Source organism: Homalodisca vitripennis, chromosome 8 (genome assembly GCF_021130785.1).
Source record: "Homalodisca vitripennis isolate AUS2020 chromosome 8, UT_GWSS_2.1, whole genome shotgun sequence".
Lineage (NCBI taxonomy): Eukaryota > Metazoa > Arthropoda > Insecta > Hemiptera > Cicadellidae > Homalodisca > Homalodisca vitripennis.
The window spans coordinates 17266533-17283314 of NC_060214.1; the positions used below are offsets into that span (position 1 = coordinate 17266533).

At 31.8% G+C, this 16782-nt stretch overlaps 1 protein-coding gene across 2 annotated transcripts in view; it reads left to right on the forward strand.

The window, feature by feature from the left end:
- Positions 1–16782, forward strand: part of LOC124367369 (BUB3-interacting and GLEBS motif-containing protein ZNF207) — a 65813-nt gene that overhangs the window by 38527 nt on the left and 10504 nt on the right. For both annotated transcript variants that reach the window (XM_046824132.1, XM_046824134.1), the window contains exons 7-8: positions 9430–9565; positions 11855–11992. In XM_046824132.1, the coding sequence (XP_046680088.1) occupies positions 9430–9565; positions 11855–11992 (274 nt within the window). The remainder of the gene's footprint in view (positions 1–9429; positions 9566–11854; positions 11993–16782) is intronic.

Below are 16782 nucleotides of genomic sequence, written 5' to 3' on the forward strand. Positions count from 1 at the left end.
TTTTAAACAATCAGATAGTTACTACAGTAATTATGAAAACAAAATAAATCTATGGAGTAACCAAGCACCAAAAAAACTATTACAACTAACTTACAAAAAAAAAAAAAACAACTAGAACTTACAAATAAAAGGCAACTTACTTATATTTATAAACTAGCTGTTTCCCGAGGCCTCGCACGCTTTTATTATGAAGTGGGTTAACACTCGAGCTTCAACCAGAAATTTATTTTAAAGACAAATATACATCATAACTTAGTGCCTTCAAATAGTGTTTGGCTATTTAATATAAGTTACTATCTCGTAATTGCAGTTTATAATGTGCAAGCGCTTTGAAAACTTTTATTTTTTTGCAGCGCCCGCCTGGTGGCGAGTTACATCAATGGGCATAGCTTATAAACTTTCTCCGTGAAAAAATGCATATACATACATATATATATATATATATATATATATACAAATTTTCATAATGATCGGTCTTAGTTTATAAAACCAGTCGGCTCCTAACCGTCAAATATACACAGCAGCCATATATCCAGTCGGTGTCAATGTACTGTACTTTTACTAGCTTTTGTTTAGTACAGACAGCAGAACAGCTTATTCTACTTATTTACTGCTCAGCAGTACGCCACAACATGATTTGCTGAAGTTGCATGCAAAATTTCAAGTATATAGCATATTTTATTTTTGTGATGTCCTGCAGACAAACATATAACTGTACAGAAAAGAAATTTTTACATCCCCGTCAGAAGAAAGAGAAATTGTGTCAGCCTACTGAGTGATAGGCTTCAATGATGCTCAGCCAAATCCCATTGTTGGACATGTACCACCCAAGAATTCATTTTTGTGTATGTAAAAATGAAGTTTCTTGCAAAATTTACTTTATAAATTAAAAGTTTTTTCAACATATCTTGTGACATAATATATTCACAGTTTTGTTCATTCTGTTGGGTTTCATAGTAGTGTTTATAATAATAAAAGTCTGCACACCAAGTGGTGATATTGCATGTGTTGAGGTAATAGGCTTCATTTGTCACTATGTCATGTGTTAAAATTTCAAATGATTGTGTACTCAGTTTGTTTTCATATTTATTTATTTATTGTGAAATTTACTCGTTGCCATCATGGTTACCCATAAGACCAATGTAGTAATGTTCCCTAACGCTCAGAGAAATCTTATGGAATGACGTGGACCATCATCGAACTCAAGTGTTGCCTATATATATGAATGAAGCTTCGTGCAAAATTTGGTCTATAAGATATCTTGTTCTCAAGATATTGATAAGCTAGACTATAGAGTGAGTAAGCTTTGCTAACACATTTATGTTCTTCAATGCCTGTTCTAATAATGAGCTTATCTACTAGATACAGGTAATTAATACTAATTTTTAGATTTAAATACAATATAATCATTTGTTGAAGGAGCACGTTCTATAGAGAGCCATAGAATTTGGAGGTAGCACTCATGGAATTGCAAACATTTCTCTTCCGTTTTTTTTTTCTCTGTCCACATGATATTTTAAGAACAAAATGAACTATAGAATTGAAATTTTGCATGAAAACTAGCAAAGCCCGTTACACAACATAAGGTCTGGTGTACTCTTAGATTGTTTTCTTTTTTACTAAAGAAAATTTTATATTAATTAAAATGATGGTACATAATTTTTTTAATATATATTAAAATTACTAGCTTAAAATGGTTCATAGTTTTAGCATAGTTCTATAACACAGTTCTCTTCCAAGTCTTGATTTTATCCACATGGCGAAGGAAACCATTATAGGTTTTGAGGGTAGAGCTGAGTATTCTTGATTTTCCGTGCAGCCTTCTTTGGCGTGTTTAGCTGGTGCGTGTTTTACTTTTTTAATGCTAAATGTAATTGTTTTAATATTATGGGATCGTTAAATTAATATTAACATTTTAAATTAATGTTAATTTAATGATAACTTTGTTAAATTAATTTGGATTTGGTTGACACTTACATATTACTCAATTATGCTAAATTCATGATAATATAGAAAAATAATTTAAAGTTCAAAAATTAAATTCTTAACATGAAGACATTAACAAGTTACAGTTGAATGGTGTTATTTTATACATTTGTAGAATTATTTGTGAGTTGCCCATATGCAAAAAGCTGAAGTGCGTATTAACTGGTGAATTGTGGTGGTGTGGAGGTTTCTTTCCTTTATTGTCCATAGAGGCAAAAACCGGTGTGATGTCCCAATTTGGTAAGTTAAAGATTATATCTTCTATTTTAGGATTGAATTTTATTTACAGAATTGCTTGTAAACGTTAAGTATGGATGGGTTCATTGTCAATTCCATTCCTCATTTTGATTCCATAGCTTTTTTAGTCATTCCAAATCAGCAGATTTTTATGTTATTTTTATAAAGATTAATAAATAATCAGTTTTGTTGATTCTTATTGGTGTGAACTAAAAACTAATTGGAATTGTGATTTAGAAAATGACAGTATGCTTAACCAGAGTCGTTACTGAAATTTGCTAATCTAGAGTACCAGTTCCGTCACTGCACAGTGCGACAAAACAGGAGTTAGCAGCTAACGTATTTAACGTGGTGCAATGCTAATAAACAATATGGTGGCGTGAGTAGTGACAGTACAGAAATATAACCCTACGTGCACAAATATAACACTTACAACATTTTGCGCTTAACATCTTCACAAGCAAACATCAATATTATGTGATGAAAACATTAGTGGCATAAAACATGTGGAAATTTATGGTTATATAATTAATTGTTTAAAAAGATTTTGTTATTAGTTGAATACAGCACAAGTAAAGATGTAAAGAACAATGGACTAGATGGGACTGAGAAAATTAAATTTTAGCCGGAATCTAGTAATTATTTTCTTTCCCCGAGAATCAGTTGCAACCAACCAACTTAAGGAAAATTAAAAATTAAATTTTTTTAAACAAATTGAAAACAATCTTTATGTACCATTTTACTGGCACATGAGGGGTTAGCTTTGAAATTTAAATTTTTGTAAAGGTTCAAAAAAAGGAAAGAAAATCTTCTGAAATAAATAAAGTTCAAACTAAAATAAAACCTCTTCTTGAAAATAATTACTGGATTTAAAATTAAAATAAAAACTTCTTGATGACTTTTAAATTCAAACTTGTAATATATTCGTCACTCAAAGTGTACACAGTTCTTACAGCTTGTCTTTTATTCAATTTTCAAAATTCAAAAACTTTCACACTCTAATCTGATCTGGCAATTCGTCACTTTAATTTTTCTTCAAAATTCAATTTTATTTTGTTACTAATTTTCTTTACTTTACTTTAAATATTATTTCTTTTCAGTGTTAGAATTTTAATATTGCTGAAAGCATCTGTAATAACCACAAAACTCTTTTAGTATTTTTACATAAAATTTTATATACATGTGTTCACTGCACCAACAAGTTTTATATTGCACAGATCAAAAGGACAAGTTCCTAAATTCCCATTAAATTTAATTTTTACAATATTTCTTTCCCAAAATTATTCAAAATAACTAAGATTGAATATTGACTGGACTCCAGTTTAAAAAGTTCACTTACCCGCAGGTTTGATGACGATTAGCAAAAAAATAACTCTAAGCACTTTCAAAGACTACTCGTTATTACTACTTGCGATCAACTGAGACGGGAGGTACGGCACGTCTACCTCGCCCCACCTCTCAATTTCGTTATCAAACACTCCCATCTGCGATGCGCGCCTCGCTGATAAGTAGCCTCTTTTGTACTGTCCAGTCCTTATCATTCTTCTGGGCCTACTCCTTCCACCAGTAATCCACTTACCCCAGAATTACAATTTAATACAATCGGTACAGTATGAGATGTGAACATGTGACATACTAACCCTTGCCACTCTGTAATGAGATCAATAATTTTCCTTTAACACCAACACTTCTATAAAATATATTTTTCTTTAAGTTCAAAAATTATCATTATAAATATGCTATATGAGCTAAACACAAAAAAATATAAAACAAGGCAATTTAGTTAAAATTAGTATTATATTAATAAAAATCTAAAAACAACTATTTAACACTATTAACATACTGGAATTTTATTTAAACTAAAATTTGTGGTACAATCTAATAAAACTGAAACATATATGAACTACTAATTATTAGAGCATTTTCTTATCTAAGGTTTTATAGATAAGGTCAATCATCTTATCTTCTAGATATATTTGGTTATGGTGCTAAACAAATGAGCAGGTGGATGGAGCTAGACAAACGGCACCTTCTCCTCAGCTGTGGAGTGTAGGTTGTCTAGAAATACTTCCTAGTCAACTTTAAAAAACAAGAGACAAGCAAAGTGCCAATGGCGCAGTGTAGTAGGTACAACGGTTATCACAAAATAACTGGTACAAGCAATGTCAAGCGTGGCTGCTGCTTGGATGGGTGGCCGCTGAGCGATCCTGTCCTTGCAAGCAGTCCGCCTGCCCGGCCGTTGGTGATGGTTCGGAAGTCACCTTTAAGCCGTTGGTCCCCAGGTTAAGTGTAAGTGTTAGAGAGAGCTTCTTAGCCCTAACTTCACCTGGTAAAATAAGACTTAATTTTACTTTCACTTTACAATCTATAATTTTGGATATTATCGTATTTGGCGTTTTGGTCAAAGTCTGTCATTGGAATACATCCGTCTACGGCATGAGAAGGGTTAACACGTAGCCTAACTACCCCAAACATACATTGTCATCTTTTGGTGCACAACAATACTTTCATTATATTTAAACACTGCTATGAAACCCAACTTAATGAAGAAAATTTGGTTGTATTACATAGCTAGTTATCTTGGGTAAGATTTTATGTATAGGCTCTAATTAAATTTGTATGAATTTTCATTTCTTCATAGACAAGAATAAGTTCTGTGGTGTTACATGTCCAGCTATGGAATTAGGCTGAGTGTCATTGAAGCCTATTACTGAGTAGGACGACACAATTTCTGTTTTGTATATAAGTGTCTTGTCTGTCCACCGCCCTCTTGAAAATAAAATTATGAATAGACTTGAAATGTTTAAATAGTCTGTCAGTGGCACTAAAATGTATGGACTGTGTTTTTTTGTATCGTTCTGAAATCAGAGTTGTTCGAAGGGAGGGGGCGAGACGACAAGATGGCTTTATGAGACTCCTCTAATTCTGTAAGATCCTTGCACAGGTCAGTGGCCCACAAGGACTAGCAGTTTAAGGCTAAAAAGAAAAAAGCCACCGTTTTTATGCTAAAAACTAGATTTTTATATCACGTTATCTCAAAGCACCTAATTTTGTAATATTTAAAATATCAATTTGTTTGCAGTTACAAAACAAGAATTTTTGTTATCTTTGGAGATCTCGTAAAAGGCAACATTTAGGCAGAATGATGTTATAAAAATGTTTTATTTTGACTCCTAAAAGAGCTATATAGATATGTTCAGTAACATACAGTGGTATGAGTAGTATAAACATTATTTTATTACAGAAAGCTGACCTAGAGGAATGGCCAATTCAGTTGTATTTGTGCTACATCAACATGGATGAAACCCATCAAAATGTGTTTCTTACCTATCCCTAAGAGAGTAGTTCTCCACGCCTGGGTTGGAGGACAATTAGTCACAGAATGGGGATGTGCAGTGTCACTGCCACAAACATAAGCTACCCATCACACTAACCTACTTTTTACCATAACATTGCCTATAAATAGCAAATCTTACCCCTTACCCTTCTGGTTAGTAATACAACTATTTTGTTCATTATTGTAGTGTGCAAATTAAATTAACATAGTTTAACCTATAATTTTTTAATTTATTATTTTAATAAGGTTACTTTGTAGTTGTTCTTTCAAATCTCATCACGAAAAACTGATTTTTGTGTGACATGATACAACGTTCTGAGTATAGATGAACTGATGGCTGTTAGGCGTTGGACTTGAATCTGAGTTAGAGATAGCGCAAGTTCACTTACTGTTCTTGACCTCAGCAATTTTTATGAGTACAATCGATCTTGTATTATATTAATTCTTTCCCTTATTCTGTCTGATAAGATCTTAACACAGGTCAGTGTGACGAGAGCAGAATGAGGTTTAAAGGGGACCGGCCTCTTCTTTATGTATATTTTTGAGTTATTAAATATTAGATTGTATTATTTACATAATCTCAACACAATCAATAGAACAAAAATCTCTTTCAACTTTATTTTTGAAAAAAAAAACAACCTGCTCGTTAATCACCTAGATTTTGTGAAGCCTATAGTGAACTGATATACAAACGTAATAAGGTACCCGTCTTAAAGCACTGTACCATGACCAGTCATAGCAAGGTTGTTCTCCTCTTTGCTATAGTGATGATACGAAACAATTTTGTAAAATGTGTTTGTTCCTCTAGTACATACATGCCTCTTAGCCCAACAGTCCTACCATTGTAATTATTATACTCGTGAAAGAAGGACATACAACAGGATCTTAAACTACCCATACATTCGGTGACGTGGTTGCTCGTTGAATTGTCGGTTGAAAGGTATTTTCTTGTCCTAGCAATCAATCGATCCAGCAATTTCTCGTTCTTCTGCATTTTCCTGGTTCTTCATTAACCCTGGAACTGGCCATCATTTTTCCCAAAATGGCAGGCACTTTTTGGTGATTTTGTAAGGGTTTTGTATTTTAATCACTGCTCATCTATTTTTTTAAGATACAAACATTTTAAAAACATCAATGTCATTAGAAATAAATGCAGTTTCCCAAAAAAAATATTAGATTGAATCATGTAATATATTTCTATTTTTTTTACAGATTAACGTAAAAATATTAGTAAAGAATAAATTTTTCTCAAAATGTATAGCACCCTCTCAGGTAATATGAAAGTTTTTAGAATAATTCTAAAATATACAAAAGTTTGCTTATATACCTCAATTACAAATTATAAAACAAATATTTAGTTAAAAGAAGTTTATTGGTACTTCTGGATAATATATCTATAAAAACTACAAAATCTGAAAAAAGTTTGTATAGCACTCTTATGTATACCATTGCGACATTTTGGAATCTATTGGATGAACAAAATATTTTTTTCTAAGAGGTAAATATATGTAGAAGAGAAAAATGTGATATTTATAGAATTTACATTGTATAAGATATTTTTATACGGCAACAAACTTTTTTTAAATTTTTACAAAAGTCAAAATTGTGAAATAAATGCCTAACTTTTTTAGCTAACAATTTTCTTTTCATCCAAATATTTTTTATAAAGATAGTACGTTTATTGAAGTTTAAAAAAATGTACAACAATGTATTTTTATCTCTATTATTTTTTTTGTTAAAACAATAAAACAAGCGATGGTCATAGAAATAAAACGCTAATAACTTCAAAAAAAGTAAAAAAAAACTTTTTAAATAAATACCTTTGCATAAATTTAAATCAAAATTTAATTTTAATTAAAATTAAATTGTCTACAAAATAATAAAACACTGAACCTACGTGAACATAACATATTTTCAGTTTCACAAAAATCCAACCTATTCGCTAAAACTTAACCTAACCTCTATATTTTTCACTTCACTAATTAACTAATTAAAAAAAACAATAAACAAACTTTTATTTATACACACTAAATAACGAAAAGTCTAAAATATCCAAATAAATAGCAAGCAATACACTAATACTGGCAATAGCGTAATAACAACAAAGAAATCAACACGGCAACCATGCGATGCGTTGTTCTTCTCTACTGGCTGAGTCGGTGATTGCGCAACAGAACAAAAATAAAATACTAGTTCATAGTCTTCGTTGTCTATTATACTGTTGCTTAGAGCAATTCTTCTTCTTTGTTTTGATATGATTTTTACTATTTCCAGACATAGATAAAGTAACAAAAATAACAAAATTTAATGAAGCTATTTTCGACGCATTAGGCAATTTGTGATTTTACAAAACACGAGCTTTTCAAACGCTTATTTTATAAATATTTATTTTCCTACTGGCTATTGAAAAGATGTTTCTGAAAGCCAAGAATACACTGTTTTCAATGACGACACTTACGATCGTGTAGAACGTAAACTCACGATAGGGGATTTTTACAAACATACGGTAATTTTAGCGTGCTCGGAAATTACGCAAACAAAATGGCAATCGGAAATGTGAACATCCAAGTATAGAATTTTATAATGAAAGATTTAACTTAACTATAGAGCGTTTTATGATATAATATGAAACCTTGAATCTTTATCTTTAGATTTACGTATGTTTTACTTCAAACAAAATAAAAATAGACTTGCTGTGAGAGATCATATTACGACATAGTTAATGCGTCGAAAATAGCTTAGTGCCATTTTGAAACTGTAGTTAATGCGTCGATAATCGCTTAATGCCAGTTGCAGGGTTAAGCAACATTGATGATAGAAAGCTGCTGATGTGATGGTACAAATTTATTTTTTCGCAGTGGACAAAAGAAGAGCAAAAGACGGAAGGGGTTTTGTTGAAACATACTCAAACTTATTGGTTTGAGAACAGGAATAAGTTTAGTGACATTGCACTTAAGAACATTAAGACAGGAAAGCCCAGACGAATTCAAGAAATCTTAGATTTGGTGGAGGCAGTCATTAAGAAGCAAGTTACTTGCCTACAGCAGCAGATAAGTACTGAAGTAGCTGTTCTGAGACTGTACTGACCTTGTGTATCGCTTCAAGCCACACACTTGGCAATCTGGTTACCAGCAATAAAAATGTTGGTTGACGTGTAATCATGTTGTTTAATGTATTTGGATCCATTTAGATTAGTACAAGAATCTTTTTATGTAACTTGATATACGAGAATTGCCCATTTCTTGAAATTAATCAGTACACTATATTATGAGAAATGCAATAGAAAAAATGTACTCAAATTATTAATTAATAACTTATATTTATGTGCTGAATGACAATAAACGTTGGCATCAAACCTGTAGGCTAAACTTGCATAAATTATAGACATGTTACACTCAAACTAAAAAAGATGAAAAAAACATTGGAAACTTACATTTTTATCAGCCAGTGAGAAATTAAAATATTTACACTGTTAAAACAGGAAAGCTCAGACGAATTCAAGAAATCTTAGAGTTTTCTTAAGTAATTTTCGTCATCTCCTTTCCAAAAGAAGAAAAACTCACAACAGGTATTTTATTGTTGTATCGTATTACCATAAGATAGGTATTACCACCAGTTAGACGTTTTTGATGAGCTTCAGTAGTCACAATTCGTTTGTTAAATTAAAGAACAAATAGTTATACAAATTAAGTCAATGGATGACCAGAGTTTAAATTTTCTTGATCTCTAATTAATTTAAGTAATCTGCAGTTATAATGTATTTTAATTAATTTAAATAATAAGTTATAGTTTATGTAGTTGAACTTCTACGAATGCCTGCAGCTGTACAGTGCACTAACTAACTCTGGTGTTGGCTCTCTGTTGTGTAGCAACTCTAGCAGTTCTACCTCCAACTCCACTACCAACTCCACCACACCGTCGGGTACGGAGCCGTCCAAAGTGAGCCTCATCAACACAGTAGGTGCTTCCAGCAAGATTGTCCATCCTCAGGAAGATATATCTCTGGTGAGTTGTGGTAATATCCACCCGAAATGTGTCAGGAATGTAGTCCATGAAAGATTATAAAATTAGAATTTAAAAACGATAGAATATAATCCTTATATGTTCATCCTTCAAGAGTTATAATAGTGTCAAGTATAAATAATGAGTTTTGCTATCAAATCAACAGGTGGTCAATGTTTTGAAATATTATGTTTTTTAACCATACAAAACTCACTGGGTCCTCTTATTTATGGATTCATCAATTATATAAAAGGGGTTTTCAGCAACTGTTCTTAGCTTCATCTTGATGCCATTATTCTTTTCTTGTAACTTGATGTCTTCAAGGTATATTGAACAGTTTAACTCTTTGGTGTGGCAGGTGTTTATTTTTTAAATCAGTGACATTCTTGAAATTGAAATTTGCAACCCGTCGGGTGTTGTAGGTCTCTTGTCAAGTTTCTATCACATTCAGACATTATCATTTTTGAGTTAAATGAAAGTTTAATACAAGTTTCTCTGGGCTGTAAACTTCCTAAATTTCAATTGCACTTTCTTGAAGAAAGAGAGGTCTTTGTAGATTTCCTATGCTGGAGCAGACCATTCCGTGACTTGTGTCCTGATTTAGTCTCATTCAAAACTAGATTGTTAGGGCTAAAGTGCAATGTGAGACTTGGTGTTCTCTTGCTGAAGAGTAGAACTTTGTCAAGTGCGTATGTGGTGGTATTTGTCTGTTCACCATAACTGAGGAGGTTGTTTGTGTATAAAATAAAAAAGACAGGGGTGAGGACAGATACTTGTGACACACCTCTTTGATTTTCATGGCTCAGTTTTTTTGTATGAGTTTGACTGCCTTCTTTTTGTGTCTTTTTTCAGTTAAGATATTAGTCAGTTCTTGTGTAGAGCACTCATGTATAGTGTGATTAAATAGCAGTATATCAGGAATTTAGCTGGAGAACTGCAGATGATGGGAGGTGGGGAAAATTTTATTGAGTTTTGATTGATTGGTATATAGTGATAGATACTGAGGTGAGATGTAGTGTTTACAAGTAGTGATTTGAGATAGATTTCTAAGATAATTACCATATTCATGGAGTTTAGGGACAGCTATTTGAGTGAGATGTTCGATCATCCTCCATTAAGCCCGGATCTAGTACAAAATTGGCTGCCACCTCTCTCCAGTGATGAAGACCAGATTAATTGTTATGGTCTCAGGAAACAGATTTCTTCTAAGTTGGATTCGAAAAACTTGTGTCACGCTATGATAAGTACATCAAGTTGAACAGGAATTACATTAAAAAATGCCTTAAGCTTTCAAATGCATATAATATGTCAGTTATGATTGGCTGTGTTTGAGCTGTTTTTCTCCGCACTTGTTTTGTATTGCTCGCCATAGTTTCTGCAGTATTCCACAATATCATTCTGCATTTATTATCGAGTTTCATTCGAAGAAATCAAATAGGATCACGCCCTTATTAACCCAGAAAACAGTTACCAATCTTTCTGGCTAACAAAGAGATATTTTTTGGAGAATGCGTTGGGCCTCCGCCTTTCATAGACTGCCTTTTCATCTCACAGTTAACATGCATCACCCATGTTTCATCACCTGTTACAATATGAACAAAAAGGTTATTATCATGTTTATTGTAGCCTTCAGGAAAATCCAGTGTGCAGCAAGGCATTGTTTTTTGTGGTCTTAGTAAGGATTCTGATTTTGATTCTTGGAACCCTTGAGGTGTAAAATTTGTGGTAACAAAGCTTTTCCACAAATTTCAAGAATTTCACCTGAATTTTCCAGAACAACGATAGCGTGGTGTGAAAATACTCGACAGTAGCGCTGATGGCAAGTGCTCTGTTTGTGAGTATATTCATCTACAGTGGTCAAAGGGTTAAACATAAAGATTCTTGGAGGATTAGAAAGATTTCAATTAGATACCAGTAGTAAATTATCACACATTTTCCAATGTTAGTTTTTTGTGATTCCTTTCAAAATTAAAGATTCCATCATCAGACCGTTTCACAAAATAAAATACAGTTAAAATAGTAGACAATAGTTTTTGTTTTTGATCAGTTTCTCTAGTGTACAGGACTATTTAAAATTTCTTTAGGATTAATAGTATAATTATCTCATTCATGGTGTTTAGGCCTACTTCGAGCCTACTGTTGAAATTCTGTGATAAACAGCATGGTATAGCCGACCATCTATTGTATTGTATTGTATATTGGTTATAACATTAGATCAGTAATATAAGGAATCTTTAAAACAAATATATGAACTATTACCCTTTACTGATGTGTTATATGATTTTTGTGCAGGAAGAGTTCAGATCCAGACAACCCAAGTACAAGGCCCCCGAACCGGTGGTAACCAGTCCCAAGGTGGAGGTGGTACAGTCTCAAGCCACACCCCCTGCCACATCCACCCCCTCGTCTGTGGCACAAGCGGCAGTAGAGGTACATCATCAACACAAATAATGCATGGCTTCTCTCAGTTTTTGCCTGGGGTAGCTTTTTGAGGTTTAATTTTTCATAATACTTCATAGGAAACTGATGATTTCAGTGTGTTCAGATATGATGCTTTGGTTATCAGAAACAAATATTAACAACCAAACTAAAAAACAGTTTTTTTATAAAAAAAAAAAATTTAATAGCATTTTATTTTACTGTGTGATTTTTTCATACTTGTTTATTTTCCAATCCTAGATGGGCTAATCTATTTTAGCACTGTTTTTAGAGTTAATTGCATTGTGGAAGTCAATTTAAAATAAAAGCAAAATTTTTGTCTTTGTTCCAAAGCATTTGATAAGGGCACAAAATTAGTTGATTGTTCTCTTATATATACAACTATTCTATCTCATGTGAGGTGTGTTCAAAAAATATCCTACTTTAATGTGGAAAAAAGGTCATCAACCTATTTTAAAGTGATCTTTGGAATAGTCACCTTGAGATTCCAATCACTTACTCTAGTGCTCCTGCCACTTTTGGAAGCAAGCTTTGAAGTGCTTGTTTGGAATAGATATTAATTGAGTGGTTTTTTTTGTCTTATGTTATTCCTCGTCCCAAATTGGGCTTCTGCTTTAGGGGCATCATCTAGTGAGGGAACAACCATAAATCAAATAGTACCATAGGGAGAATGTCATATGTGAATGCTGTTTTTTTTCCAAGAAGTTTTGACAAAAGCAAGAAGAGTGCAGTGTAATATTGTCCTAATGAAGGTCTAAAGATTTTGTGGTCCACAAATCAGGATGTTTACACCCTCTAAGCAGTTACTCATAGACCAATAGTATTCCATTTTAGTTAAAAAACTGCATGACTTTGATTTTGCTTTTTTAGATAGAGTAATGTTGCGTGTTATAATAACCATAAACGCACAATGCATCGACTGTTATAACTGTTTTGAGAAAATTGGTGCCATTTTGTGTGCATCCTAACATGTTCTAAGTGCATCCTAATTACAAGTTGCAATTGCTTCTTTGTTTTTCTTGAACAAATTTTGCATTAACTCATATGCGGACATCCAAATCTTCTCTGTAAATTGGATAAACTGAACCACTACTTCTGTGGCTAGTTCACGGAGAGTAATACATCGATTCTCCATTACTGAACTGTGAATTTGATCAATAATTTAATCATTTTGACTTGTTCCTGGTCTATCAGATCGAGGTTTATTGTCCACTGAAGTGTGGTCATCTTTAAACTTGTACCATTTCTTTATCTGTGTCACATACTCAAAGTGTCTTCTCCGAAAGTCTGTTGAATTTTTTTTACAGTTTCATCTAGGGAATAACCAGTTTTTGACAAAATCTTAAGAGCAATATCACTATTCCATAAAAACAAACAAAATCTTATGTGCAATATCACTGTTCCATAAAAACAAACAAAAATCTTATGTGTAATATCACTGTTCCATAAAAACAAACAAAAATCTTATATGCAATGTCGCTGTTCCATGAAAACAAACACAAATCTTATGTGCAATTCCGCTGTTCCATGAAAACAAACAAAAATCTTATGTGCAATATCACTATTCCATAAAAACAACAAAAATCTTATGTGCAATATCACTGTTCCATAAAAACAAACAAAAATCTTATGTGCAATTTCGCTGTTCCATGAAAACAAACACAAATCTTATGTGCAATTTCGCTGTTCCATGAAAACAAACAAAAATCTTATGTGCAATATCACTATTCAATAAAAAAAAAACAAAATCTTATGTGCAATATCACTGTTCCACAAAAACAAACAAAATCTTATGTGCAATATCACTGTTCCATAAAAACAAACAAAAATCTTATGTGCAATATCACTGTTCCATAAAAACAAACAAAAATCTTATATGTAATTTCGCTGTTCCATGAAAACAAACATAAATCTTATGTGCAATTTCGCTGTTCCATGAAAACAAACAAAAATCTTATGTGCAATATCACTATTCAATAAAAACAAACAAAATCTTATGTGTAATATCACTGTTCCATAAAAACAAACAAAAATCTTATGTGCAATTTCGCTGTTCCATGAAAACAAACACAAATCTTATGTGCAATTTCGCTGTTCCATGAAAACAAACAAAAATCTTATGTGCAATTTCACTATTCCATAAAAACAAACAAAATCTTATGTGTAATATCACTGTTCCATAAAAAACAAACAAAAATCTTATGTGCAATTTCGCTGTTCCATGAAAACAAACACAAATCTTATGTGCAATTTCGCTGTTCCATGAAAAACAAACAAAAATCTTATGTGCAATATCACTATTCCATAAAAACAAACAAAATCTTATGTGCAATATCACTGTTCCACAAAAACAAACAAAATCTTATGTGCAATATCACTGTTCCATAAAAACAAACAAAAATCTTATATGCAATTTCGCTGTTCCATGAAAACAAACAAAAATCTTATGTGCAATATCGCTGTTCCATAAAAACAAACAAAAATCTTATGTGGAATATCACTGTTCCATAAAAACAAACAAAAATCTTATGTGCAATATCGCCGTTCCATAAAAACAAACAAAAATCTTATGTGCAATATTGCTGTTCCATAAAAAACAAACAAAAATCTTATGTGCAATATCACTGTTCCATAAAAACAAACAAAAGTCTTATGTGCAATATCACTATTCCATAAAAACAAACAAAATCTTATGTGCAATATCACTGTTCCATAAAAACAAACAAAAATCTTATATGTAATTTCGCTGTTCCATGAAAACAAACATAAATCTTATGTGCAATTTCGCTGTTCCATGAAAACAAACAAAAATCTTATGTGCAATATCACTATTCAATAAAAACAAACAAAATCTTATGTGTAATATCACTGTTCCATAAAAACAAACAAAAATCTTATGTGCAATTTCGCTGTTCCATGAAAACAAACACAAATCTTATGTGCAATTTCGCTGTTCCATGAAAACAAACAAAAATCTTATGTGCAATTTCACTATTCCATAAAAACAAACAAAATCTTATGTGTAATATCACTGTTCCATAAAAAACAAACAAAAATATTATGTGCAATTTCGCTGTTCCATGAAAACAAACACAAATCTTATGTGCAATTTCGCTGTTCCATGAAAACAAAACAAAAATCTTATGTGCAATATCACTATTCCATAAAAACAAACAAAATCTTATGTGCAATATCACTGTTCCACAAAAACAAACAAAATCTTATGTGCAATATCACTGTTCCATAAAGACAAACAAAAATCTTATATGCAATTTCGCTGTTCCATGAAAACAAACAAAAATCTTATGTGCAATATCGCTGTTCCATAAAAACAAACAAAAATCTTATGTGGAATATCACTGTTCCATAAAAACAAACAAAAATCTTATGTGCAATATCGCCGTTCCATAAAAACAAACAAAAATCTTATGTGCAATATTGCTGTTCCATAAAAACAAACAAAAAATCTTATGTGCAATATCACTGTTCCATAAAAACAAACAAAAATCTTATGTGCAATATCGCTGTTCTATGAAAACAAACAAAATCTTATGTGCAATATCGCTGTTCCATAAAAACAAACAAAAGTCTTATGTGCAATATCACTATTCCATAAAAACAAACAAAATCTTATGTGCAATATCACTGTTCCATAAAAACAAACAAAAATCTTATGTGCAATATCACTGTTCCATAAAAAACAAAAAAAATCTTATGTGCAATATTGCTTTTCCATAAAAACAAACAAAAATCTTATGTGCAATATCGCTGTGCCTTAGAAACAAATAAAAATATGATGAACACTCAGTACAGACATTGACGTTTAACCCTAGAAGTGGCGATGCTAAACTTCCACAGTGGCAAGCTCTTTTTGGCCACTTTGCAGAGTATTTTTTAAAAATTCACCAAAAATATATTTTTTACTCTAACCTAGTCATGTTGCATCCTGAATTCCTCGGAAAGAGTTGAATTTTCATATTATGACAAAATAAAATGATTTCTTGAAACCTGAATTGGTCTTATCATGTGAAAAACCAAAAAATTTTGATTGACCAAACTAAAATTGTAACTTTGACACTTTGTAAAAAGTAACAAACACATAGTTACAGAAAATCCATTATATACAAAAGGTAGAAACAATAATTTCCTACAAATAACAAAGGAAAAAGTTTGAAAATTATAAAAAAATAAATTTAAAAATTTAAGAAATTTAAAAATTTGCAAAATAGCAAAAACAGTTATTTTGTTGAAACTGGTAAAAAAACAACCTAAATGCTGTAGAATCTTTGCATACTATATTTTACTTTGAAGAGAAAGTTTTTTTACAGATATACCAGATCAGTTTATTACAGTAAATTATTATTTTTAGTTTTTTGTTTGTAATCAAACTTGAAAATGAAATTTGGTACCAGGAAACAGTGAATAAACAAACTAACACAAGATCGTAAAAACAATGCCAAATTTATTACAAACCAAAAGATAGACAATGTTACAATAATAAAGAGAATATATAGCTATATGTACAAGCCAAGAGAAACAAAACAGTCACGTAGGCCTACTCAGCTAGTTTTGCCACAGACCGCGGGAGAAAACTTACAGTTAGTACCATTGATTATTTCATCGTGATGTTGATGATACTATATGGAATGTATTTGGAATTTAGTGGTGAACGCAACTGTGCAAACTAGGCGTAAAAATAATTATCGGTTGCCTAGCAATAAGCGGCAATGTGAAGCGACTTCTAAGACGTCGCTTGCCACGTCACGGCGGCGTAAATAGAA